At 42.5% G+C, this 26,702-nt stretch overlaps 3 protein-coding genes across 3 annotated transcripts; 2 read left to right on the top strand and 1 right to left on the bottom strand.

Annotated features, from left to right (window-relative positions):
* Positions 1–70: 70 nt before the first annotated feature.
* On the bottom strand, positions 71–2,166 carry N7496_012550 (alpha-amylase; the record flags this gene model as incomplete). Its single annotated transcript, XM_056705463.1, has 8 exons — positions 71–741; positions 799–850; positions 910–1,075; positions 1,125–1,287; positions 1,346–1,454; positions 1,503–1,658; positions 1,710–1,813; positions 1,875–2,166. The coding sequence occupies 8 exons, from the start codon at positions 2,164–2,166 to the stop codon at positions 71–73; spliced, it is 1,713 nt and encodes a 570-aa protein (XP_056549361.1).
* Positions 2,167–3,851: 1,685 nt separating this feature from the next.
* N7496_012549 (uncharacterized protein) lies at positions 3,852–11,724 on the top strand (the record flags this gene model as incomplete). The annotated part of the gene is made up of 16 exons (XM_056705462.1): positions 3,852–4,042; positions 4,093–4,213; positions 4,269–4,444; positions 4,498–4,726; positions 4,773–5,254; positions 5,311–6,135; positions 6,184–6,628; positions 6,688–8,148; positions 8,208–8,902; positions 8,956–8,997; positions 9,043–10,174; positions 10,247–10,417; positions 10,472–10,622; positions 10,677–10,978; positions 11,037–11,397; positions 11,456–11,724. The coding sequence occupies 16 exons, from the start codon at positions 3,852–3,854 to the stop codon at positions 11,722–11,724; spliced, it is 7,053 nt and encodes a 2,350-aa protein (XP_056549360.1).
* A 1,104-nt stretch (positions 11,725–12,828) lies between these two features.
* N7496_012548 (uncharacterized protein) lies at positions 12,829–13,643 on the top strand (the record flags this gene model as incomplete). The annotated part of the gene is made up of 4 exons (XM_056705461.1): positions 12,829–13,005; positions 13,063–13,185; positions 13,242–13,367; positions 13,407–13,643. 4 exons carry the CDS (start codon positions 12,829–12,831, stop codon positions 13,641–13,643), a joined length of 663 nt encoding a protein of 220 aa, XP_056549359.1.
* Positions 13,644–26,702: the final 13,059 nt, after the last annotated feature.

The following is a 26,702-nucleotide window of genomic DNA, read 5'->3' as shown; positions in this document are numbered from 1 at the left end:
AAAAAAAAACAAATTCAAACTCAAACAAACGTCGTACAGGAAGCATGATCATAACACAGGAAGTGGCGGTCTAAAGAATTAGAGGGAGACAGACGTAGGACGTGGTTAATGCAGCCGTGATCATCAATGTCCGTATCTCCCAAGACAGACTGAATAAAGAAGTCCCAGCGCTGGTCGAAGTCGTGGAGCTTGCTGAGGATGTTGAGGACGTTGATGTTATCGATGTTTGGGTGTGATCTCCACAAATGTTGGTGCTTCGGTTCAGACTTTCAGTGGGATAGTACACCCTAGGCCCTCCATCCGAGCTGAGGTCCACTTTAAGATTTCCGCTTGAATCAGTTACAAATGTTTTGCAAGACAAGAGCTCAGTCACATTTTGTCCGCCTGAGAATCCTGTGCCGTCCGAGCCAAGTGTGATTTTGGTGCTGGCTTTGGTGGCTGGCTTGGCTCCCAGGTTGGATACGACGCTCACGACCTGGTTACCAGCAAATCCTTTACGCACGGCCAAGATGTTTGATGAGTTGTAGATCGGCAGGGAGAGGTACGACAGATAGTCGCTGCCTGACTTCGGCGCGACCGTGTACTTTTCTCCATCGCTGCTCGCATACGATCGAATGCGATTCAACAATTGGACTAGCAAAGGTAGGGAGGACGAATTCATCGAGTATTTGGTAAGCCAGAGAGCCTCCCGGTTGATGGGGTTATACCCACCCGAGAGGTGCTGTTCTTCGCCGTAGTAGACTGCAATGTTTTTATTAGTGTCTCTGGCTTTCATTTCCATCGGGGGACACAACATACGGATGGGGATACCGTCAGCGAGCATGCTGATTGTGAGAATGTTGCGAGCCAGCTAAGCAGGAGTGAAAAAGTCAATACGTGCTGACGAAATACTCGATGCAGTCAACTTACTGATATGTCTGACGTATATGAGCCAAAGCGAGGGACATCCTGATTCGATGTGAAAGTTCCGAGGGCTAGTACGTCGTCGCATTGTGTCCTGATGAAGTCGATAGACTTTACGATCCTGTTCAGGTCTCCGTTGGTCGTGTTGAAGGCCTCCGTGAGGATAAAATACCTAAAAAGTGTCAGCAAGCCCCTTTTATTTATTTCCTTGAGCCACTCACAACGGATAATTCAACAGCCCGGTTAGACTGGGCTGCAGAGGGCAGTATCCGGATGCGTCTCTTGTGGCGCCTTCGCCCATGGTGAAAACCCCCGCTGACTTGCTGAAATTGGAGAAAAAAGCGGGTGGAATGTTCAAGACACTGTCGATTCGCAAGCCATCAACTACAAAGAATATCTGTTATTAAATCCGTTGGGGGAGATATGAAACGTATAGACATACTGGAGTAGTTTGAAACCAACTGTGAAACCCAGGTTCCCAGAATCTGCTGAACTTCCTGGTCCTCATTTCGCAAATCTGGAAGCGATATGGTGTTGTCGCCCATCCAACACTATTGAAGGCTTAGCAATGCTCTCATAACAGGCGATGGCGGACTTACATCCAGAACACAGGTTTCATTTGCAGGGTCCTCAGAAAGTAGTTTGTAGTCGTGGAAATACTTCTGATCATTGAAGGGGTTAAACGTGCTGTAGTCGACGGTAGAGGCATTTCCAGCCCAGGCCATGTCACCAACGACAATGTCAAGCATCAAGTACTAATTTTTCAGGTCAGTCTCGTGGGTAGACAAGGCACCCGGCGGACTTACCATGCCACGCGCGTGCAACGCCGTGGATAACGCCCGGAGGTCATCGGGGGTACCAAAATGGGAGTTGATGGAATACAGGTCATTAGGCCAATACCCATGGTATGCTTCCATTCCGACAATTGTTAGTTCTCTACATCCGTTGAAAGTCAAGATGACAATCCATACCTGAGAGATCCGCCGTGCGAGTTGACTCCTGGCTTTGCACTGGAGAAATCCAAACTGCATCGAACCCGAGTTCCTGGATATAATCCAGTTTATTGATGATGCCCTGGAAACTTCCACCACAGTAGTCTCCGAGTCCTGTGTTACAAGAAGCGGTGGTTGAGTTATCGGACCGAGCGAAGCGATCGGTGACCACTTGGTAGACCGACCGACCGATCCATTGGTCTCGGGAAGCCGCTTGTACTGTCCCAATGGCAGCAACAACCACCAAAACCTTACACCACCACCACCGCATTGTGGGTGGCGTTTGCATGAGGGGTTGAAGGAGTATCAAATGACGGATGGAGTCAGAGACAATGCAAAGGTAGCCTTACTTAAATTAATTGACAATGTCATGTAACTATGTAATATGTTGGATGGAAATGATCTACAGCAAGGGGACGTGTGTAATGATACCGTATACGTAATACATATACATAGATCCAACTTGTACCGTATTTATATAGATTAATGATCTGCCGTGTATTGTGATCTGTCGGCCCGATCGGTAGGATCAATCCCGTCCCGTCTCGAACCCACTCCATCCCAATCTGAATCGAGGGCACTGATCGCTTCCGACGGCAGATGAGCGGGCCCCGGTGGGTTCGGGAATGACTTGTCCTACCCTCGAGGCCGCGCTAGGGTGGCTGGACCCGATATTTGACGATCATTGTCCGTGTTGCTTTAGCTTGCTGTCCTCGGAGCGGAGGAGCCGCATGGTTGATTGAATCTGGCCCGATTTCTTGGGACAGGATTTGCGTAATATTAGCGTTGGGTTATTTACCTTTCCCCTTTACTCAATAGTCTTCCTGTCATTCCATGATAATACGTGTTTCCCATGACGAGATATGGTGATCACATAAGGGATCTAAATATGACAGCTGAGATTTGTGCGATTGTGGGTCTGGAAGGTATCAGTGGGGTCAGATAAGGAGGTTTTCAGCCTTCCCGCTGAGACGCTGACTGTTTGACCATCTAGCCCTTCAACTAATTGGTTTGACAGCGAAGTATTAGCAAATTCAGCCAAGCCAGGTCAAGCGGAAAGTGCATAAATTGCCGATCATCAACTAGCGGCAGGGACGGAGTGACCGTGAGCAAAAGCAAAAGAAAAGAAAAAAAAACAATAGAGGACAAAAACGAGACGCAACAACGAGCCTTGCCCTTATCATCATATCCACCTTTCTCTCTCAACGTTTTTTATAGGTCAGTCCTGTATCAGGTATGACGTGTTCTATCTTCAACGAGGCGGGATACCCAATCTGGGATAATTTACAGTTTAAGGTCGATGATATATGTACTTACTGCATGAGTCGTCTTGAAAACTCGTATAGCCTTGCAATAAACACGTAGAGATCATTCTCCACCATATAAGCAAGCTATCGAACAAAGACCCACTTCGTATGTTGGGTCAGCCCTGTACATACAGTAGAGCACTCCACAGGTCCTATACCGACGCATGTCAGATTATCTACCTATCTATGAGACATGATACTTCCTCCCTGGGCCCTAAGCCTGGCCTAGATGCCCGAACAATGCCCACCAAATATGCCGTAAGTCAGCTTGAGATCCACCTTCCGAAATTAGAACCATTGAACCGCTTCGCGTGAGTGTGGATTGCTGTGGGTTGAGGCTGTACAGCAAGGCTGGTTTGGGTCTCCGGTGGTTGGTCTAATTCCTGTGTCCATGCTGATTTACAAAACAGCGATTGGTATTCTCGTGCTCAGAGTTCATTATTGCATTGGCCTGGCCAGCTCTGAAGTCTTCATTATCTTTCACATGCTTCTCTTGCGCATCCGTGCCCTATGAATCGTTCAGTATCTTGGTGCCTATGAGTTTTCCTTCTCTTCCTGGTATGCACTTTGTGGTCGTATTTTTTTCTTACAGTTGAGGCTCGAACAGCGTGTTCTGTGATTGTCACCATAGTGGCATTCACTGTGCGGAATGGAGTTGCTCGCTTCAATCACCCATTACCTTGCGATTGTTGCAATATGTATACGGGTTGCACAATCCCTGCCATATCTTCCAGAGGAAGCAAACTGGAATCTCAATCAGAACCAGACAGCGACAAACCCTCTCGACTACTCGGGTCAGTGGGATGGCCACACATACAACCCCTCGCCAGAGAACTGGCGGTTCCCCTTTACACGATATTTCTTGACAGATTTGTTAATGGGGACCCGAGTAACGATAATGCGAATGGCACACAGTGGGAACATGTCTTGACCTCCAACGAGTTCCGCCATGGTGGCGACGTTCTTGGGTTGGTCGACACGTTTGATTATCTGCAAGGAATGGGGATCAAGGTGCGTTTGTTGCTTCAGGAAAGTTGAATGTGAAGAATATATTAACCATATTCAGGGCGTCTATCTCGCTGGAACACCATATATCAACTTCCCCTGGGCTGCGGATGGATACTCCCCACTTGACCTGACTTTGCTGGACCACCACTTTGGTACAATTGAGGACTGGCGCACAATGATATCCGAGGCGCATCGACGGGGGCTTTATGTTCTTTTCGATAATACCTTTGTCACGTATGTGTGATTAATCTGCGCAACCTCCGATGTCGTTTGCTGATTACGGATAGAATGGGCGATCTTATCGGTTTCCAAGGTTTCCTGAACAAGTCCGCGCCGATCAATCCCAACGAGTACGACTATGTATGGAAGTACGACCGTCGATACTGGGACTTCCAGCCTGGAAATGAAGTTGAGAGTGAATGTCCCTGGGAGTATCCTCGGTTCTGGGATGATGACGGGACCGGTTTGACCACTACAACCCTTGGCCCTTCATGCCGGGAAAGTGAATTTGATCAGGTAACATTTACTTTCTTTTGGTATTGGGCATGGCTGACCTCTACAGTATGGAGAAGTTGCTGCCTTTGGAAACTACACCGAATGGGAAGGGCAGATATCCAAATTCGCATTTGTGCAGGATCGTCTCCGGGGATGGCGGCCAGATGTGCTAGCCAAGATCAAACACTTTTCGTGTCTAACCATCACCATGCTTGATATCGACGGATATCGCGTTGACAAAGCTCTACAAGCTACCCTTGACTCCCTTGGAGAATGGTCCGAGTACATGCGGGATTGCGCCAAGCAGGTGGGAAAGGACAATTTCTATATTCCCGGAGAAATTGTCGCGGGAAACGCCTTTGGCTCGCTTTACATCGGCCGGGGTCGCCAGACAAATCAAACCATCTCCAATATGACGGAATCTTTCATGATGACGAACAAGACAGACAAGTCAGATGAGGATCTTTTCTTGAGACCTGCGCAGAGGTCCGCGTTGGACGGGGCGGCGTTCCACTACACATTATATCGTGGTCTGAGCCGGTTTCTAGGGTTCATTTTCCCTCTCACTACTTTCGGTTTACGCAAGCTAACACCATCGCATTCAGGCTAGACGGTTCCTACACTGCCGAAGGCGACCCGCCAGTCAACTTTGTGGAGACCTGGAATGGTCTTGTGGAAACGAACGATATGGTCAACACGAACACTGGCAAGTTCGATCCTCGCCACCTGTTTGGTGTCACGAATCAGGATGTCTTCAGGTGGCCAGGGATCAAAAACGGGACCCAAAAGCAAATCTTGGGCCTATACGTCGCTTCATTGCTTATGCCTGGAATCCCCATCCTCTCCTGGGGCGAGGAACAGGATTTCTACGTACTGGACAACCAGGCTGACAACTATATCTTCGGTCGTGGACCCATGTCATCTGCTCAGGCATGGCAGCTGCACGGATGCTACAAGCTGGGGTCATCGAAATACGTTGATTTCCCGCTCGACCGCTCCCTGACCGGATGTGAAGATGATGCCGTCAGTCTCGATCACCGCGATCCTTCTCACCCAGTGCGAGGCCTCATCAAGATGATGTTTGAGATGCGTCAAAACTATCCCGCCCTAAATGATGGCTGGTACCTGCAGCAATTGTCCAACCAGACGTTCGACATCTACCTTCCCGGCAGTAATGGGACACCAACCGAGACTGGCATGTGGAGTGTCATCAGATCACGCTTTGTGGATGCGCAGAATTTCGATGGTCAAGGCCAGGGGAATCAGAGCGTCTGGCTGGTGTATTCTAATGACAACAAAACAGTCGAGCACCAGTTCAACTGCAGCAGTAAAGACGCCTTGATCTCGCCATTTCCCGCCGGAACAACCGTCAAAAACCTCTTCCCGCCGTTTGAGGAATTGACCCTGGCCAACAGCTCTATTACGCTTGGGTATGATTACTGCTCCGAATTTGATTCGTGTTATTGACAATGATGTAGATTTGAAGGGTCTGACGTTCCCAACGGATGTCATGCCAACCTCACTATTCCAGCCTGGGGTTTCAAAGCCTTTGTTCCGAAGGATAAATTCGTTCAGCCTTCCCCATATATAACACGCTTCTCCCCAGGGCATGATGCTCGACTTGTACCCCAGGGAACAAGTGGGGAGACGGTGCGGATTGGTTTCGAGTTCTCTCAGGAAATGGATTGCAGGGACATCACCAATTCTCTGACGATCACGTCCAAGGCGCTTAACGACGAGAGCCCGCAGCTTGACACTACCTCGGTCTCTTGTAAATCTATTGAGGAGACAGATGTTGCAACATGGCCGGGGGCACTCACTAGCGTTTTCAGCTACGAGGTAGACTTGAGCAATGTCTTTCCAGGGGTTCACAGAGTCACGCTTAGCAACGTGACCACAGCAGACGGAAATCAATCCACGGGTGTGAGTATATTCCTCCCTAAAGAGGTCGAGAAAGTCACAATACTAATTAAATCCGGCAGTCCGTCGACCACTTCCTTTTCCGTATCGGACAGATAGACAATCCGATGGTCTGGCCACAGTTGGCCAACTACAGTAGAACGCTACTGTTCGACAACCCGTCGTCTGAGACTGAGCCATTATCAGTAACGCCACAGGCCCCTGGTGCGGACATGTGGCGATACTCGCTGGACTTTGGAGCTACATTCAGTGCCTGGATGACATACACCGGCTTCAACACGTCGATTCCCGGCAAAAACTGGACCGGCACTGCGAAACAGGCTTGGGAAGGAGAACATATCCTTACCCAATACTGGAGCAAGTTGACTGGAAGTAGTGCTCACTGGCAGCATGGAGACACACAATGGGCATACAAGCCCCCACGTCGCTTCCCAAATCTTTTCATCGAAGGCGAGTTCAACCAGTTCGGATATGACGCTGGCTATTCCAACAAAATGGCTCTTAGCAATGTCACTGGTCGGTGGGAAATCCACTTCATGGGCGAATGGCCCGTGCAAGTCGCATTCAATGCCTGGGGATTAAACGAAGACGGCATACCTGATCAAACACAGGTATTTGGGGACATCGATGGAGACAACGTTCTGGATCAGGTCCCTCCAGTCACGCTGCTGAGCAATGTGTTCAACGTCACAATCCCACCCCCTTCACCCTACCTTTCCTTCAAACTGTCGGTGAATGACGGCGATCTTAAGGTCTACGCTACGCCCACGGGATCCAGATGGGTTCAGCTGGCGATCTTTATCGTACTAGCGATTGTGCCCGTCGCCACTGCTATCGGTGCGGTGTATGTGTACCTGAAGGCATTTTACCAGGTCAAATTCAACCAAATTGGTGTCACCGAGAAAAGATCAAGCTTCGTTCCACTGGCGAGCGTCTTGCAAAAAGTGACCCATCGATCCAATGACAGGGAATCCAATACCGGACTTGCTCTAACCAACGTGGGCCCTCTCCAATCTGAAAGCGGAGGCGTCGTTGCTGCCACGGTAAACACCCGTCGACGAACAGTGCTCATTGCAACGATGGAATACGATATTGAAGACTGGGGCATTAAGATCAAAATCGGCGGTCTCGGTGTGATGGCCCAGCTGATGGGGAAACACCTGACCCAGCAGGACCTCATATGGGTGGTCCCTTGTGTTGGAGGAGTTGACTACCCTAAGGATGATCCCCGTGAGCCGATGGTGATTACCGTTCTTGGTAATGAATACCAAGTGGATGTCCAGTACCATCGGCTGCACAACATCACGTACGTCTTGCTAGACGCACCTGTGTTCCGAGCTCAGTCCAAATCAGAGCCGTACCCTGCCCGCATGGATGACCTGGATTCGGCTATATTCTATTCCAGTTGGAATCAATGTATTGCTGAAGCTATCAGGAGATTTCCGGCCATCGACCTCTATCACATCAATGATTACCATGGCGCTGCTGCCCCCTCTATCTTCTACCTCGCACAATTCCATGCTGCTTGTCTCTGCACAATGCCGAATTCCAAGGACTCTGGCCAATGAAAACTCCACAACAGAACCGAGAGGTTTGCAGTGTATATAACCTTGACCATACGTTGGTGAAGAAGTATGTACAATTCGGCGAGGTGTTTAACCTTCTTCATGGAGCTGCCAACTATCTGAAGATCCACCAAAACGGATTTGGCGCTGTTGGTGTCTCCAAGAAATATGGCAAGAGATCGTACGCCAGATATCCTATTTTCTGGGGTCTTAAGAACATTGGAGCCCTGCCAAATCCCGATCCATCTGACATCGCGGAGTGGGATCACAACGCAAACAACAATCTCGAGGACGTTATCATCGATGCAGAGTTTGAAGCTAGTCGTGCATCACTCAAGAGACAAGCGCAAGAATGGGCGGGGCTAGAAGTTGACCCAGAAGCCCAGCTATTTGTATTCGTCGGTCGTTGGTCCATGCAAAAGGGCGTTGATCTGATTGCAGACATCTTTCCCTCCATTTTAGACGCTCACCCAAAGGTCCAGTTGATGTGCATTGGTCCAGTCATTGATCTCTATGGAAGATTTGCCGCGTTGAAACTGAATCGACTCATAGAGCTCTATCCGGGGCGGGTCTATTCTAAACCGGAGTTCACTGCACTGCCGCCCTTCATTTTCAGCGGCGCTGAATTCGCCTTGATTCCTTCGCGTGATGAACCATTTGGTCTGGTGGCCGTGGAATTCGGACGGAAAGGAGCGTTGGGCGTGGGATCACGGTAAGACCGACCTGGCTTGAATCCACCAACAGTGCTAACTTATGTTTCTTTAGTGTTGGTGGTCTTGGGCAGATGCCAGGATGGTGGTACACAATGTAAGTTTCCTTCTCTCACGATATGTTCAAACTAACCTGTTCTAGTGAGTCTATGACTACCAAACATCTCATCCAACAGTTCAAAACGGCCATCACCGACGCCCTAAAATCGTCACAAGAGACACGAGCGCTCATGCGTGCACGATCCGGGAAGCAGCGCTTCCCCGTAGCCCAATGGGTTGAGGATCTGGAAATCCTACAAACCACTTCAATCGAAAAGCACGCCAAGTACTCTAAACGCAATGATCGCAGTTCATGGAGGATTTCCCGGGGCAGCACCCTTGTCCCAGAAAGTGTTCGCAAAGTCTCGTCGAGCTCGAACAACAGCCGCGAACATAGCCGATCACGCAGCTCCACCGTGTCTGTCTCGCCAAGCAGGCCGATCACGGCTGAAATGAGACTGTCTGGACCTCGACCAGGCCTTGAACACTTCCTTTCGCCGACAAATTTGTCTTCTAATCTCAACACGTCCGACAACGAGTTCGACTCTGACACAGACCCAAGACGAAGACCCTATTCCACCAGTCCTCTCGCAGATTCGCGGATTGTTTACTCTTCGGTAAGCGACGGAGAAGATCTTGAGCCCATTCCTGGGGCCGTCCAAGAGGACGGCAGTGTTCGTCCATCGCCACTTGGGACACCTAATTTTTATTTTGCTCGATCCGGTGCCAGCACACCAGTTCACGGTGGGGGACCAGAAGACGGTCTGCTGGGCCGAAGAGATGCAAGGGAGTCCATGATGAGTCTGGTCAGTGTCGATGGTATCGTGAAGGAGAAACAACATTACAACCTCCAGAAAGTTGATCCATTTTTCACGGATGCGAACAACGAGTACGCGGATAAATTTGTGAAGAAGCTTGCGGATCTGAATGGCAAAAACTCCGAAGACAAGCTCTGCATCGAGGAGTTTCTCGAGAAGAGTGAAAAGGACTGGTTCAATCGTTACCGCGAAGTCAAACTGGGCAAGTCCCCTTTGCCGTCGCCTGCTGCTTCTGTCTTTCGCTTCAAGGTTCATGAAACTGGTCGATCAGAGACCCCACCAATCCCTGGTCCAGTCGCAGACTTAAATGCCAGGCAATTCCTTCTCCCAAATGACTATGTTCCCCCCACGGGGTTGAAGCGTTTCATGTTGATGAAGCTCGGTGATTGGCCTGTGTACTCCATCTTCCTCGCTATTGTAAGTTCGAACCCTACCAAACTTTCGAACCCTACCAAACTTTCATTACAGAGGTTAACAACATCCTTCTAGGGCCAAGTTATTGCCTTGAACTCGTACCAGATCACACTCCTGAACGGTGAAATTGGAGAGACGGCCGAAAAGCTATACGTCCTAGCATCCATTTATCTTGCATCTTCGATCATATGGTGGATGGTCTTCCGTCTAGTCCCCTCAGTTTATGTGTTGACAATTCCGTTCTTTGTACGCTCACTTTACTCGACCTGGCTTACGAGGCTCCAAGCTAACTGTGCGCAGATGTACGGGTTTGCCTTTCTGTTTGTCGGCCTTGCCGGTTCCATCCACAACAGCACAAGTCAAACATGGCTACAAAACGTGGGAACCGGCTTGTATTCGTTTGCATCTTCGAGTGGTTCAATTTTCTTCGCTCTCAATTTTGGAGATGAAGGTATGCAACAACCCTTTTGGGGATTATTATAAATTATCTGACTTTCTTGTCCAGGTGGATCGCCTTTGAGGACTTGGGTTTTTAGAGCCACCGTCATTCAGGGCACACAGCAGTTGTTCATCAGCTTCCTTTGGTACTGGGGTAGCTGGATGGCAAATCTCAATCAAAAGGGTACCACGCAATTCAGCCTTGCCGTGACCAATCCGGGTGCTTTGCTCGGGATCGGAGTCGGACTTGCCTGTCTTCTGTGGCTGTTGGGAGCCCTGGTGTTCTTTGGACTGCCTGCATATTACAGACAAGCACCAGGTCAAGTGCCAACATTCTACCTATCGCTCTTTCGCCGTCGCATTATTCTTGTATGTCTCTCCCATTTCTCGCTCGAGCTAATTTCGATTCTGACGCTGTATTTTGCAGTGGTTTTTCTACATGGCGTTCATATCAAACTACTGGCTATCGGCTCCTTATGGACGAAACTGGCTCTACCTCTGGTCCAGCAAGCATGCACACGTGTGGCAAATCGTGCTCCTTGTCCTCTTCTTTTTCATTGTTGTCTGGGCAGCAGCTCTCTGGGTCTTTCATGTCTTCTCCAAGAGGCACGCCTGGTTCATCCCGATCTTTGCCATCGGTCTTGGTGCTCCTCGATGGGCCCAAATGCTGTGGGCCACTTCCAACATAGCCACGTACATCCCATGGGCCGGTGGTCCCATAGCTGGAGCTATCCTCGGCAGAGCACTCTGGCTCTGGCTAGGAGTTCTGGATTCCCTTCAAGGTGTTGGTGAGTTTCCTCTCGCTGCAAATAAAAACATAACACAAACTGATTCAGGTCAATACAGGGTTTGGAATGATCCTGCTCCACACAATGACTCGGTTTCACATCACCTTCACACTTCTAGCCACGCAGGTAGTCGGTTCCATTGCGACAATCCTCGCCCGCGCGACAGCACCGGATAAGTTAGGCCCTGGTGATGTATTCCCTGATTTCTCTGCTGGTGTCGCAGTGGGCTTGGGAAAGGCAGATTTCTGGGTCTGTCTGCTCTTCATGCTATCCATCAACGTGCTCTGCATATTCTTCTATCGCAAGGAACAACTCGCGAAACCTTGATCGCTGCTCCAACCTTGATTGCGTTTTCTTTTCTATTTTTTCTGTTTTGCATCCACTTGACATTGTTCGGCGTAGGTATTGAGATTAGAGGATTAATTATACTATAATGGAATGTATTTACTTAGGGGCGATGGACTTTATAGAGTAGGCTTTGTAAAGGTCGTCGCATGTTGTGGATTTGTATATAGTACATAAAAAAACTACCGGTTTATAGGTTCTGTAGGTGTGTAAACTTGATGTTCATGTTCATATGATGCTGAATTTGAAGTGACACTTCTAGTTCTACATCGAATTTATGTTGTTCCTTACTTTGAGCGGTTTCTCTTGTTTAGACTTCATTAAGGAACGTTTCCTGTTCGATTGAATTTTCTGTCAGGCAGAGTGGTCCCGATCACGGGAAAATTAATAATCTGAAACGGGAGAGCCTACGCCAATAGGACGAGGGCGATACCACCCCGAGCCTGATTAGTAACTATCATTATACGAGGTTTGGCGACCGCGCTCGCGCAGTTTGCCCCCCTTGCTATACGTGCGGAAGTCATAGCGTAAGCTGGCCAGTTCGCGCCGGGCCTTGCTTTCGGCATAGTAAGGCATTATCGACGCTTCCGTAATTTTTGATGGTGTGAACCGGCAGAAATTAGCCCTCCCGTAGGCGGAGCCAACCGCGATTCATCTCAAAATGTACTGATTGGCTGAAACCCGGACCGGCGACCGCTAGATTGCCCAAACGTACACAACTTTACTTATTACAAGTTTGACAAGTTTGATTTAAAAGGGTCCAGGGTCCGTTTTAGGCCTAGTCAGGGGAACATATTATTCCGACTCTGATATCACAAGGTATATATATTATGATGACGGTCCTGATTTATTTTGTAAATTGTCATTTTCTCGGATCATTATTCTTGCCACTCTTTTCAAGATACCACGACACTCGTTTATTCTCTTATTCCATTCTCTTATTCCATTCTCTTATTCCATTCTCTTATTCCATTCTCTTATTCCATTCTCTTATTCCATTCTCTTATTCCATTCTCTTATTCCATTCTCTTATTCCATTCTCTTATTCCATTCTTTTATTCCATCACCAATTCTCATCTATATCCAATGTCTCGGCTTTTATTCTCATTGGTCGCGGTCCTCTGCTTATGCACGCGCTGGGCGGTCGCTACTTTAACCTCGGGTGAAATTGCCAACTCTCTCAATGAATTAGCACAGCAAGGATTCGCCGCCAAGAATCTTGTGTTGGCAATCAATTCTACTGCGGACCCTGGTCCAATCTCGGTAAGTAGAGGTTTCAGGTCCTTTAGGTCTCGAATAACGGCTCATCATGAAATCCAGGATATCTATACCCAGATAGACACAATGGTCGCTGTGGTTCTAACAGATGTAAAATTTATGACGAACACGCCGATCATTACCGACCAGGCAGAGGAGCAGGATGTCTATGAAGGATACTCAAATGTAGGTCGAGTATATAAGAGAAGTTTATTGGAGTCGTTTATATCTAATGATGCTAGTTCGTGCAATCTCTTTTCGAGCTCATGGACGCCTTATCGAGCAGTGCAGCCCAGCTGAAATCCATCAACCAAACAACCAAGACCAAGATTCCCTCTGAAATTCGTATCTTGCAAAGTGCCGTCGACGTGAGTTTCTTAATTTTAATTCTTTGCTATAGCCATTAGATCGGCGATGAGATGCTGATACCTCGCAAGGCCTACTTCTATAATATCATCGGTCTCTTCCCAGCCAACAGCTCGTATAACGCCCAGGCCAATAACCAGAAAGCCCAGGTAGATATGCATTGCTTCCAGGCTGTCTGGGCATTTGATCTCAGTTATGGTAATAGTAATCAGGCGATTTTTCAAAAGCGCAGTGATAACTCCCTTCACTCTCGAAGGATGAAGCGCGGTTCCTTATGATTTTGCGCTATATCTACATTTGTCTATTACCCGATTGAATAGTTGGTGTGGTGAGGGCTCCTGGAGTCTTTCGCTCTCGCTCTTTGATTTGTGGGGGTTTTTGACCACTATCTGCTTATAAGCTTCCGGCTAGCTAGTCTTCTTCTTCTATCTATAATATATTAGCTATCTCCAAGTTCTCTCCTCTACTTCGCGTTAGTTTATTAGGTTATAAGCCTTAAAGATCTAAATAAATCAACTAGAGATAGTAGTTTATAGCTATAAGCTAGTATAATACTATTATTAAGCTATAATATATTTTACTAATATGATTCCTACCTAACTAGATTACCCACTACCTATTAAGAATTTCAAAATCGATTATCTCTATTAAAACCTATATAATTTTCTATTACTAACGATTCTTATAATAACTAATCTTATTCCTGATTCCCCTATACCTACTATTCCTAGGAGATACCTTACTATATAACGTAATTCCTGGTTGACCTACGCACCCGGTTGACCTACGCACCCCACCAAAAATCGCGTCCTCCTACTAACCCTTCGAATTCAACTACCTACTATGCCACCAATTCGCACTGAATCTAGCCATAAATTGGCTAATCAAGAGGGCAAGATCCTTTTAGCCCTATCCGACTTAAAAGAAGGCCGAATTCAATCTCTTCGCGTAGCGGCTAGGTTATATAAGATACTAGAGAGTATACTACGTACCCGCGCGTCTAGTATATAATCTCGCGTTGACTAGCGCCTAAATCGCCATAAGCTTACCTAATTCAGAGAGGATTCGCTTACTGTATAGATAATCTCTATAGATACGCGTAGGGTAGTCCCTAGACCCTCTATAGTACGAGATATAGCTAATATCCTACTAGCTACGCGTGATAACTAACTATCTACTACCGTTAGTAAGAATTAGTTATTGTCGGACTCTAGGCGGTGACCATAAAGTCATGGTTTATACACACAAGACGATAGGGTGCATAAGGATTGGTAAATACTCAATATAGTGTCTGAATACACGGTTATGAGTCTATCGGTCGTGCGCACTTCTATGAAGGAGAAGTACCACGATTGTGGAAGAGTACCACTGATCTAGAAGAGAGATCACAAAGGATGATAAAACTTGATTCAATTTAGTTAGGAAACATAGCAGTATTTATATCTTAGAAACATGGTAAAAGATCACATGAGAAAGCAAAGAGTATTAGAGTGTTAGATAGTCTCCTGCCTAGGTAGGCAATTCGGTGCGAGTATGTAATTCAATGTAAGATCGTTGAGGATCAATCTGATAGATCTTTATAGAGAAGATCTAGACGTAGAGAGGGGTTATGTGAGTGGGTCCTTCGTCATGTGACCCCACAACATCCATATGTTGACAGTTATTAATCTTTATTAACCGCCGCCCTAAGCTTCGTATACGCTTCTCACGAAGATACGATTACTAACGAGCCCTAAACGAAGATCCGAAATCGCTTCGGGAGTAGTTTACGACCGTATAGCGTATAATTAATAAGAAGGGTATATAACTAGAGGTATCTATAATTTCGATAAGACTAGCTTTATAATAGGCCTAATCTCTACGTAGAAGGTAGTTACTAGGGTAGAATACTATAGGCGGAGATCTATCCTATAACTAGGTAATCGTGAATAGGTTAGTACGATCGAAACTATATACGTAGATAGCTATTCGCTTCCACTATATATAATCTTTTAGGCTAAGGTCTATATATCTAGTTAGTTTAATAATCTACGTAAAGATTAGCGATTTAAGGTCTCTAATAACGGTTAGACTACCGATAAGATTAGTCTACTGTCAGCCTGAGTATGTGGGGGGTATACGGCCCCTGAACGACGACCTATGGTTATGTGTCCAGATAAAGCCAGAATACTGTGCTTAAGTACGTTTTTGGCCTAATGGTACAATGACCCACTTTTCTGGCCGACATCTACGCTAGTTATAGAAGATCTTTATACTATACACTAATACCCGCGTACGTGGTAGATTTCGCCTATTAATTCTTAATAGTTATAGTAGCTACCTTATACCCTAATTCGACAGAATCTATATAGAAAACGATATTATACTACTCTATATATCTACGTACTTATTATATCTTTTATAATCTCTAGATATTAGCTATTTTATAGTACTAAAGCGTATATATAGTCGCTTTATAAGCGATCTTACCCGTATAGGATATATCAGCCTAGTGGTACTAGCATGCTTAATAAAGGTTATAAAAGGCCGTAAACCCTACCTAGGTAATTAGTGAAACATCAGAGTCCTGACGTACCGACGTTCCTTATATCCTTATTTATGAAAGCTAAGGATGCCTATAGTGTATTTTTAGCCGATATAGACCTAGACCCACCCTATTTTCTAATATTATTAATATATAGATATTATAGGGTTATATAACGAAGGACCTACTTATATAACCCCTCTCTATATCTAGATCTTCTCTATAAGATCTATTAGATTAATCTTTAACGATCTTATATTAAATTATAAACTCGTATTAAATTACCTACTATCGGACTTTAGGCGGTAACTATAAAGTCGTGGTTATATACATAAGACGATAGTGTGCATAAGGGTAAATACTTAACGTAGTGTCTGAATACACGGTTATAAGTCTATCGGTCGTGCGTACTTCTATAAAGAAGAAGTACCACGATTATAGAAGAGTACTACTGATCTAGAAGAGAGACTATAAGGAATAATAAACTTAATTTAATCTAGCTAGGAAATATAGTGAAAGATTATATAAGAAAGGATAGAGTATTAGAGTATTAGATAGTCTCCTACCTAGGTAGGTAATTTAATATAAATATATAATTCAATATAAGATCGTTAAAGATTAATCTAATAGGTTTTACGTAGGAAAATAATAATATAGTTTATCGGAAGGAAAAGGGCTTAGTAAGTAATTATATAACTATATAATATAATAATATTAATATACCCCCTTAGTTCTCGATATAATAGTAGAATAAGAATAAAGTAAGAACTAAATAAGAGAAAAGAGAAAGAGAATAACTAGATAGGAGATAGTATCTTTATACCTAGTTATCTAATAAAATTATTATACTTCTATCTAGGTAGGCGCTTAGTAAGATTATTAGTAGGTATATTAGTAGTCTTTATCTATTAGATAGATAGGCGCTTTATCTATATCTCTTAACGAATCTATAAATAGTTAATATTTACGTAACGAAGATTAGTCTAAAAGATTAATCTCTCGCGATTTAATAGATTAACGGTTTACTTATTATTATAATTTAATACTTCTAGTTAGTTAGTATTAAATTCGATAAATAAAAAGAGGCGTTTAATCTAGTATAGCTATTTAGCTATATATAATATAGCTAGTAATTTAGCTTCTATAATTAATATAGTAATTATCTTCTACTTATAAGATTTCTACTTAATTAGACTACTAAATAATAAGAAGATAAAACCTTCTAATAACTTCCTATTAAGATTATTAGTAAAGCTTATATTAGACGAAGTAATAAAGATCTAGTAATCTAATTAGCTACTACTAAAGTAGATAGCTAGGTCTTTTATCCTATATAGGTAGGAAATTAGATAGTTAATAATAGCTAGATACTTCTTATTATAGTATATAAGAGATTTAGCTAGTAGCTAATTAGTAAAAGTAGTATTTAGTCTAGTTTATATAGTAGGGAAAAAGATTAAACTATATTTTTATTAGTATAGTTTAATAGTTAATTAGTTAATTTAACTAGAAATAATAAGATTAAGATATTAATTACTAACTAGTAATATATTAGGTAGTTTTCTATCTAGGAGATTAAATTTAGTAGCGATCTTTTTAATATAGGCTAATTAGTTTAGCTAGGTCTTCGCTACTATTAGTTATATATAATTCGAATACTAATAAATTAGATAAATTTACTATAGTTCTTTATCTTAAAGCGCTATAAGAGAAGTTACTTTATCTAGTAAGTATATAATCTCTTACTTTAGTAGTAAGTAGCTAGGAAATCGTTAATAAATACTATAATAACTATATAATCATTAGTATAAAGTGTAGGGTCTTTAGGATAGGATTTAAAGCCTAGTAAGAGAAGTACCTCTTTTACGTTATCTTCCTATCTCTTACTAGCGATTCGAAGACTATATACTACCTTATATAGATAAAGGATCTTAGTCTTTCGTCCTAAACCTAGTAGATACTAGTAATATACTTCTTCTTTAAGATCGCTATTTAGGAAAGCGTTAATAATATCTATCTAAACGGTCTTAAGGTTAAAATATATAATAATTACTATAAATATACGAAAAGTCCTAATAATAAGCGTACTAGTACGTAGGTCTTCTAATTCGTCTAGTATCTATATATCTCTATATATATATAGATAAACTTTAAAGCGTATAAGATATTATCGGACTCTAGGCGGTAACCATAAAGTCGTGGTTATACACACAAGACGATAGTGTGCATAAGGGTAAATACTTAACGTGGTGTCTGAATACACGGTTATGAGTCTATCGGTCGTGCGCACTTCTAAGAAGGAGAAGTACCACGATTGTGGAAGAGTACTACTGATCTAGAAGAGAGATCATAAAGGATGATAAACTTGATTCAATTTAACTAGGAAACATAGCAGTATTTATATCGTAAGAAACATAGCAAAGGATCATATGATAAATCAACAGAATTAGAGTGTTAAGAGTCTCTTGTTTAGGTAGGTAATTATATGCGAGATCGTTGAGGATCAATCTGCTAGATCTTTATAGAAGAAGATCTATATATGTAGAGGGGTTATATGAGTGGGTCCTTCGTTATGTGACCCTATAATATCCACATGTTGACATACCCCCTTAGTTCTCGATATGTGATAAGAATAAGAGTAAAGTGAGAACTGAATGAGAGAAAAGAGAAAAAGAATAACTAGATAGGAGGTGGTATCTCTATGCCTAGTTATCTGATGAAATCGTTATGCTTCTGCCTAGATAGGCGCTTGGTAAGACCGTCTGCGGGTATATCGGTGGTTTTGACCTATTGGATAGATAGGCGCTTTGCCTATACCTCTTAACGAATCTATAGGCGGTTGATATCCACGTGACGAAGTTTGGTCTGAAAGACTAATTTCTCGCGATTTAATAGGTTAACGGTTTGCTTATTATCGTAATTTAATACTTCTTGCTGTTTAGTGTTGAATTCGATGAATTCGAATAGGCGTTTAACCTAGTATAGCTACTTAGCTACGTGTAAGATAGCTAGTAATTTAGCTTCTGTGGTGGATATAGTGATCGTCTTTTGCCTGCGAGATTTCTACTCGATTGGACCACTGAATAAGGAGAAGATAAAACCTTCTGATGACTTTCTATCAGGATTATCGGCGAAACTCGCATCGGACGAAGTAGTGAAGATCTAGCAATCTAATTAGCTGCTACCAAAATAGATAGCTAGGTCTTTCGTCCTGTATAGGTAGGAAATCAGGTAGTTAACAGTAGCTAGGTGCTTCTTATCGTAGCGTGTGAGAGATTTAGCTAGTAGCTAATTAGCGAAAGCGGTGTCTAGTCTGGTCTATATAATAAGGAAAAGGGTTGAACCACACTTCTGTTAGTATAGTTTAACGGTTAATTAGTCGATTTAACCAGAAACGATAGGGTCAAGACGTTAATTGCTAAATAGTGGTGTATTAGGCGGTTTCCTGCCTAGGAGATTGAATTTAGTAGCGATCTTTTTAATATAGGCTGATTGGTTTAGCTAGGTCTTTCGTTGCTGTCGGTCGCGTATAATTCGAATACCGATGAATTGGGTAAGTTCACTATAGTCCTTCATCTTAAAGCGCTATGAGAGAAGTTGCTTTATCTAGTGAGCGTGTAATCTCTCACTTCGGTGGTATATAGCTAGGAAATCGTCAACAAACACCATAATAACCATGCGATTATTAGTGTAAAGCGTAGGGTCTTTAGGATAGCTTTTGAAGCCTAGTGAGAGAAGTATCTCTTTCACGTCGTCTTCCTATCTTTTACTAGCGATTCTAAGACTATATACTGCCTTATGTAGGCGTAGGACTATTAACTTTCGTCCTAGCCCTAGTAGGTATCGGTAGTACACTTCCTCTTTAAGATTACTGTTTAGGAAAGTATTAATAGCATCTATCTGAAAGGTCTCGAGGTCAAAATACGTGATAATTACTATAAGCGTGCGAAAGGTCCTAGTAGCGAGCGTGCTTATATATGGGTCTTAGTCGTTAGGGGTTTAGGTGTCTCTACGTACGTATAAGCGTGCTTTGAAACGTGTGAGATATCCTGATTCGTTAGATTTATAGGCAAAGACCTATCTTATTAGTATAAGCTAGTGGCGTAGGTAATCTGATTGGTTGAGATCTTTGTAATTCGATTGGTGTGTGTTTCTGACGAGATCTTTATTAATAGGTTCGAATACGTCTATATCTAGAAGCTTGTTGAATTCAATTCGCATAGCTTATCGGAATTAGCTTTCGAAAGGATGACTAGCTAATTAATAGTAGCTAGGTGGTGGTAGTGGAATTAATGAGATCGTAATCTTTGGTTGTTGGTGTTGATTGGTTAAGAAAGCTTAGAAATAGGTTGTGAGGGATAAGTGAGGGCGTTTTCTCTCACTTTCGTCGTCGGTTAAATCGGAATCTGATCGTGGGCGTTTGGTTGGTATATTAAGAGGTTTATATCTAGAAGGGTCGAAGTTTGTATTATTAATTAAGACGAAAGGGACTATATCCTCTGGTTCTAATTCGCTAGATCTCATCGATTCGTCCGATTTCGGTTTAAGCGGTGGTGTAATTGGTTAATCTCCGAGGATTTCGTCTATTGGTATAGGTATAGCATAATCGATGTTGATAGTAGGACTACTACTACTTTTACCCCCGAGATCTTGCTACACCGGTTAGTTAAGGTTGAATAGGATATCTATATCCTTAAGGATTTGATTGATCTCTTCGTCGTTAAGAGTATCAATCTGTTGAGATAGATTGGTTTCCTTATAGATTTGGATACGTTAATTAGGTAGCGAAGGATTGTAGGATTCTTCCTCGTTAAATTAGACGTCTCGTGCACGAATTACACGTCGTTTAGTAGGTATCTAGATACGCTAGATATTATAGGCTTTATAACCTACTAGATAGCTAATAGTAGCACGTAGTGCTAGCTTAGCTAGTCTAGGTAGCTTAGTAATGCGTACATAAGCTTTATATCTAAAGATTCGAATGTGTGAGAGATCTGGTTTTACTAGTAGCTAATATGGTACGTTTTCACCGAGGTAGGTAGTAAGTACTTCGTGTGGGGATTGCCATTTTAGTGTGCGGTGAGATAGGCGGTTTTATATATAGACGGTAGTTCTAGTAGCTTTATGCTAAAGATAGCTTAGTAGGCCTGAATCGATAGTTATCTACCTAGCCATCTTTGAAATTAATGCGCTATAACGCTTAGCGTAGCCGTTTTGATTAGGTTAGTAGGGCGGTGTGGTTTCTAGGTAGATACCACGTGATTGTGCTTCTTAGTCAAAGAATTCAGATAGAGATCTCTCGTTATCTAAATAGATAGTGAGGACGCGTAGGTTAAATTAGTATTATACGAAATCGATCTGATTGCAGAGAGATTGGGTTAAATCGGTCTTAGTAGATAGATCTTCTGCCAGTTAGTATTTAGTGATAGGATCCATAGAGTAAGATAGGTAGGTCGTTCTGCCTAAGGATAGTTCGAAGTGTATAAGATCCTAATACAGAGATTCGAAAGGGCGATTATACTACATAGGTCGTCGAGAGATTTGACGATACGAATTAGCCAGTTTATATGTCTCGTAGTGGTTAATAGGCGAAGATATATCTTTGATAGTGATGCCTAATGAGTACTCTAGTAGATGAGATAGGACGTCCTTGCTAACGTGTCCTAGTCGTCTATACTATAGGTCGATTATCCTATCTAGCTGCTTCTTGGTGTGTGAAGAAGATAGGGTAACCTTACTAAATTGGTTAGTAAGAGGGGTAACACGATCGTGTGAGATAGAAGTAAGAGATAGGTAAGGTAGATAAAACGTGTGCGTGGTTAGTAGTAGGTCGGTCAGTGGTTAAATCGTCCCATCGAATTAGGTAGATGCCTAATTTCGCGTTAAGCTTATAGATAGGTCTTCCGTCCTTCTCTTCTAGTAGGTAATCCTTACTATTTAGATAGATGCCTGCGCTAGTAGCTCTTTCTGCAGAGATTAGGTTGATGTGGAATCTAGGATAATAGGCAACTTATTTTAAAGGGAAAGTAGTTCTATTAAGAGATTCTGATGGTTTAACAGATAGTTTACTATAACTAAGGATGGTGGTTTCGGTGTTTCTAACTATGACAGAGGACATAACGGGCCTATAGTTTGATAGTAGGTCCCTATTATTCGTGATATGAATTAATACTCCGGTATTATAGTACTAGGTATCGTTCTTCTTGGTAGGAATCCGGATAGTGCTTATTACAACACTATCTTCCTCTCGAAAGAGAGTCTCGACCTATTGTTTTAGTATATAGGTAGAGAAAGCGTCTCTAGTAGTCGAATTAGTCGGATTGGTCGAATTAGTCGGATTGGTCGAATTAGTCGGATTAGTCGAATTGGTCGAATTAGTTGGTTAGTAACGTCGAATTACACGTTGATAGGCTACCTTAAATCCTCTAGACTTATCGCATCGCTTTTTAAATCGCTCTTAGACCTCTAGGTCAGGTTACTACCCCCTAGGTCTTGCCTTAGGATTCACATAGCGACATATCTCGAAATCGTGGTTGCTAGCGTTAGGCATTCCCCTATAAGGGCACTTCCTTCTTCTGGTTGATTATATAGGTCCTTCTTCGTCTGATTCGTTAGGTTAATGTCCTTAGTAGGTCGTATATACGATAGGTCGTCTTCTACCACTGCTGGTTATAGTAGGCGGTCGGTATTGATCGATAAATTGATTAACTAGTTCGGTTAGGGTAGGTCTCTTTAGACCCTATAGGATTGTATTATACTAGAAAGTGTAGAACCCTTAATCGCTAGGTTGAATTGTCTCTAGGAAATCGTATACTAGAGATAGATAGTCTTGGAAGTAGGCAATTGCTGCTTTCTCGCCTTCCGATTGGCTAATTAGCCACTTTTGACCCTATATAGGTAGTTGAGATAATTTGGTTGGTGGAGCTTGTCGTTTTAGCTTATCCCAATCGCGTAGGATTTGACGATTCTTTGATTGGTCGGATAGGGCAAAGGTAGCACGTAGTTTTACTATAGCTTTATATGCTAACAGACCGTTGACAATCTGCCTACCCTCTGGTGTGAGAGAGGATCGAATGCCTTGTTTGAGAGATTCGATGGATCGAAGATATCGAAAGTAGTCTAATCTCGACGATTCATATTCACTTAGCAGTATCTTATAGATAGCTAATTGGTTAGACGTAAGGTCGATGAGCCTGAGTGGCTATTCAGGAAGATTAGATGTGTATGTGTTGGTAGGGTTTCTGATTATATTAGATATCTGTGGTTTAACTAGTTCCTGAGGCGGGGTAATCGGTGCGGATTGGTCCGGATCGGCATATTTCCACACATTATTAGCTAGTGCGTGGTCTTTAACCGCAGTGATCCATGGAACCCAGTGTGCGTGAGATTTTAGTGGGTAGTGAAGCTAGGTGGCTTATTGCGTGGTTGAATCCATCGCTTCTGTGTGGGAAGTGAAGCGATAGTGAAAGTAAAGTAAAGGAAGATTGAATTGAATAGGTTAAATGGTTAGAGTAGAGGCGTCGGGCTCATAACTGTCGGACTCTAGGCGGTGACCATAAAGTCGTGGTTATACACACAAGACGATAGTGTGCATAAGGGTAAATACTCAACGTGGTGTCTGAATACACGGTTATGAGTCTATCGGTCGTGCGCACTTCTAAGAAGGAGAAGTACCACGATTGTGGAAGAGTACCACTGATCTAGAAGAGAGATCACAAAGGATAATAAACTTGATTTAATTTAGCTAGGAAATATAGCAGTATTTATATCTTGGAAACATGGTAAAAGATCACATAAGAAAGGATAGAGTATTGGAGTGTTAGATAGTCTCCTGCCTAGATAGGCAATTTAATGCGAGTATGCAATTCAATGTAAGATCGTTGAGGATCAATTCGATAGATCTTATAGAGAAGATCTAGATGAGAGAGGGGTTATATGAGTGGGTCCTTCGTCATGTGACCCCATAATATCCACATGTTGACATTTACTATAGCTTATATACTAATAGGCTATTAACGATTTAACGTCCTTTTAGTGTAGGCGAGGATCGGATACCTTACTTAAGAGATTCGATAGATCGAAGATATCGTAGATAGTCTAATTTTAACGATTCGTATTTACTTAGTAGTATCTTATAAATAGCTAATTAGTTAGACGTAAGATCGATAAGCCTAATTAGTAGCTTAGGAGGATTAAGAAGATTAGATATATAGGTATTAGTAGGTCTTTTAATTATATTAGAGATCTATAGTTTAATTAGTTCCTAGGGTAGGATAGATAGAGTAGCTTAGTCCGGATTAGCGTATTTCTATAGATCGTATACAATTATATAGTCTTTAACTATAGTAATCTAAGGAACCTAGTATACGTTAGATTTTAATAGGTAGTTAAGCTAGGTAGCTTATAGAGTAGTTAAATCTATTGCTTCTATATAAGAAGTAAAGTAAAAGTAAGAGTAAAGTAAGAGTAAAGTAAGAGAAGATTAAATTAGTTAAATAGTTAGAGTCGAGGCGTCGGGCTTATAACTATTAGAATTTAGGTAGTAACTATAAAGTCGTGGTTATATATATAAGATAATAATATATATAAGGATTAGTAAATACTTAACGTAGTATCTAATTATAAGTTATAAGTCTATCGGTCGTACGTACTTTTCCTTCTTAGAAGTACTATAATTATAGAAGAGTACTACTAATCTAGAAGAGAGATTAAAAGGGATAATAAACTTAATTTAATCTAGCTAGGAAATATAGTAAAAAATCATATAAAATAGTAAGAAAGTAGAGTATTAAATAGTCTCCTACCTAGGTAGATAATTTAATACGAGTATATAATTTAATATAAGATTATTAAAGATTAATCTAATAGGTTTCCCGTAGGAAAATAATAATATAGTTTATTAGAAGGAAAAAGGCTTAGTAAGTAGTTATATAACTATATAATATTATAATATTAATAATTATAATAGTAGAGATCTCGCGCGAATAATCGAAGGTTTTGAAATTATTTCAATAGAAAAGGAATATTATAAATCTTAAAGAGGCGCGGGGACCGTAACTATTTAAGGGATAACCGTAAACTAATTATTCTACGGACGCTAGGTACTAGCGTTATCACGTACGTTTCGGTATACTTAGGCTAGCCCTAGAAGGCTCTAAGGAGGCCCTTCGATAAAAGAGCTAGAAACGGCCTCCTACTAACCGTTATAACTAATACCCGCTTACTCTATATAATAATTAGCGCGACGCGCGAAACGGCTACCTACGTACGTAACCTAAGGTATATAGTTAGGTATACCGCCCGGACTATAGGAATAACTAATCCGGTATACTATTAATCACTCCTAACTATAGACCACGACACGAGGGACTAGATATATAAGGATACTTATTTCGTATTATATATTTAGTTCTTCGCGATTAATTATATATTATTACTTAGTTACTATATTTAGTACTTTACACTTTATAGTTCACCTTTAAGATAACCTAACCTATAAGTAGGGGATTCACTTAGTAGTAATACTTAGTGATTGACTTAGTTAGCGCGCACTTCTAGCACGTTCTACAAGATACTTAATAGGACCCGAACCCGACGTAAGGCTTCGTATAGTAACGGTACGGTTACGAGATACTCTTAGAATACGTAGTTAGAACTAGGTAAGCATAACCCGTGAACCTTCTAACTCATAGTGACCAGTCGGCACCGCGTAATAAGGAACTAGCGGAAGATAACCCTAGAAAATAAGTTATAATAATATAGCGAAATATATAGGGTAGATATCTACTTAGGTATATAGATTCGAGAGTTAGGAGAAGTATTTATTTTCTCTACAGACTTATCAGGGTTTTAGTTATACCTTAGGTCTTAATTAGTATATTCTCTCGGTCTCTCTAAACTCTCTATAGCTTAAACTTTCCTAACTCCTATAGGGCTCCTACTATCTAAAACTAGTTAAAAGAAGTAAAAAGGACCTCTATATAGTAAAAGGATAGAGCGATAGAATTAATATTATCTATATAGTTTTATATCTATCGGGCCTTACTATATAATTTATGATTTATTATTTATTATTACCTTGATTCTTAGTTTAAGGGCTAGAATATAGAAAAAAAATCTATTTTTCGCTTTATATATAAATAATATTAAGAGTATATCACTATTAGGTCCCTAGACCGCAAAAATAAACTCTCGCTAGAGTATATAAGCGTAGGGCAACTATTCCTTAGGGTAAATACCCTCGAGGACGTTAAAACTCAGGAACGAATTTTCTTAGGCACAACTTACCTTAGGGTAACTTAGACACCCAACCCTGGGCTAGCCGTCCCTGCCGAGGGAAACCTTGGGGTGGCTATGTAGTAACTACCTTGGCTTTTCCCCTGTGGAAGGTTTTCTTCCGAGTACTGGTAAATCAGCTCGGTCAATGGGAAAATTGGAACGGAGGTAAGCCAACGGTTCTAAAGTGCCAAGCGTCAGCGGACTGCGTGCTGGTAATATGGGCATTTCGCGCATAGGCTAGCGGGTTATGTATGCTTCCGAGATTCAGGTGACTTTTCGGCTTCTCGGAGCTCTCTGGGATCTTGGGCAGACTGGTCGGGTAAGGACCCGAGCCAACTACCAATAAATAAGTGTTCCCGGATTCCGGAAGAATTACATGCTCAGAAGATACAGTGAACCGTCTCACTCTCGAGGCACACATTTCAAGACAAACCCTGCCAAAGTGAAAGAGCAGAGACCTCTATCCCCAATCTTCGTCGTAAAAGCCCTCGCATTCTCTCGTACTCAAACCTCAACAACAGTACAGCTACTCGAA

Source organism: Penicillium cataractarum (genome assembly GCF_028827025.1).
Source record: "Penicillium cataractarum strain IBT 29864 chromosome Unknown utg000010l, whole genome shotgun sequence".
NCBI classification, from domain to species: domain Eukaryota; kingdom Fungi; phylum Ascomycota; class Eurotiomycetes; order Eurotiales; family Aspergillaceae; genus Penicillium; species Penicillium cataractarum.
This window is presented reverse-complemented; position numbering and strand designations above follow the sequence as displayed.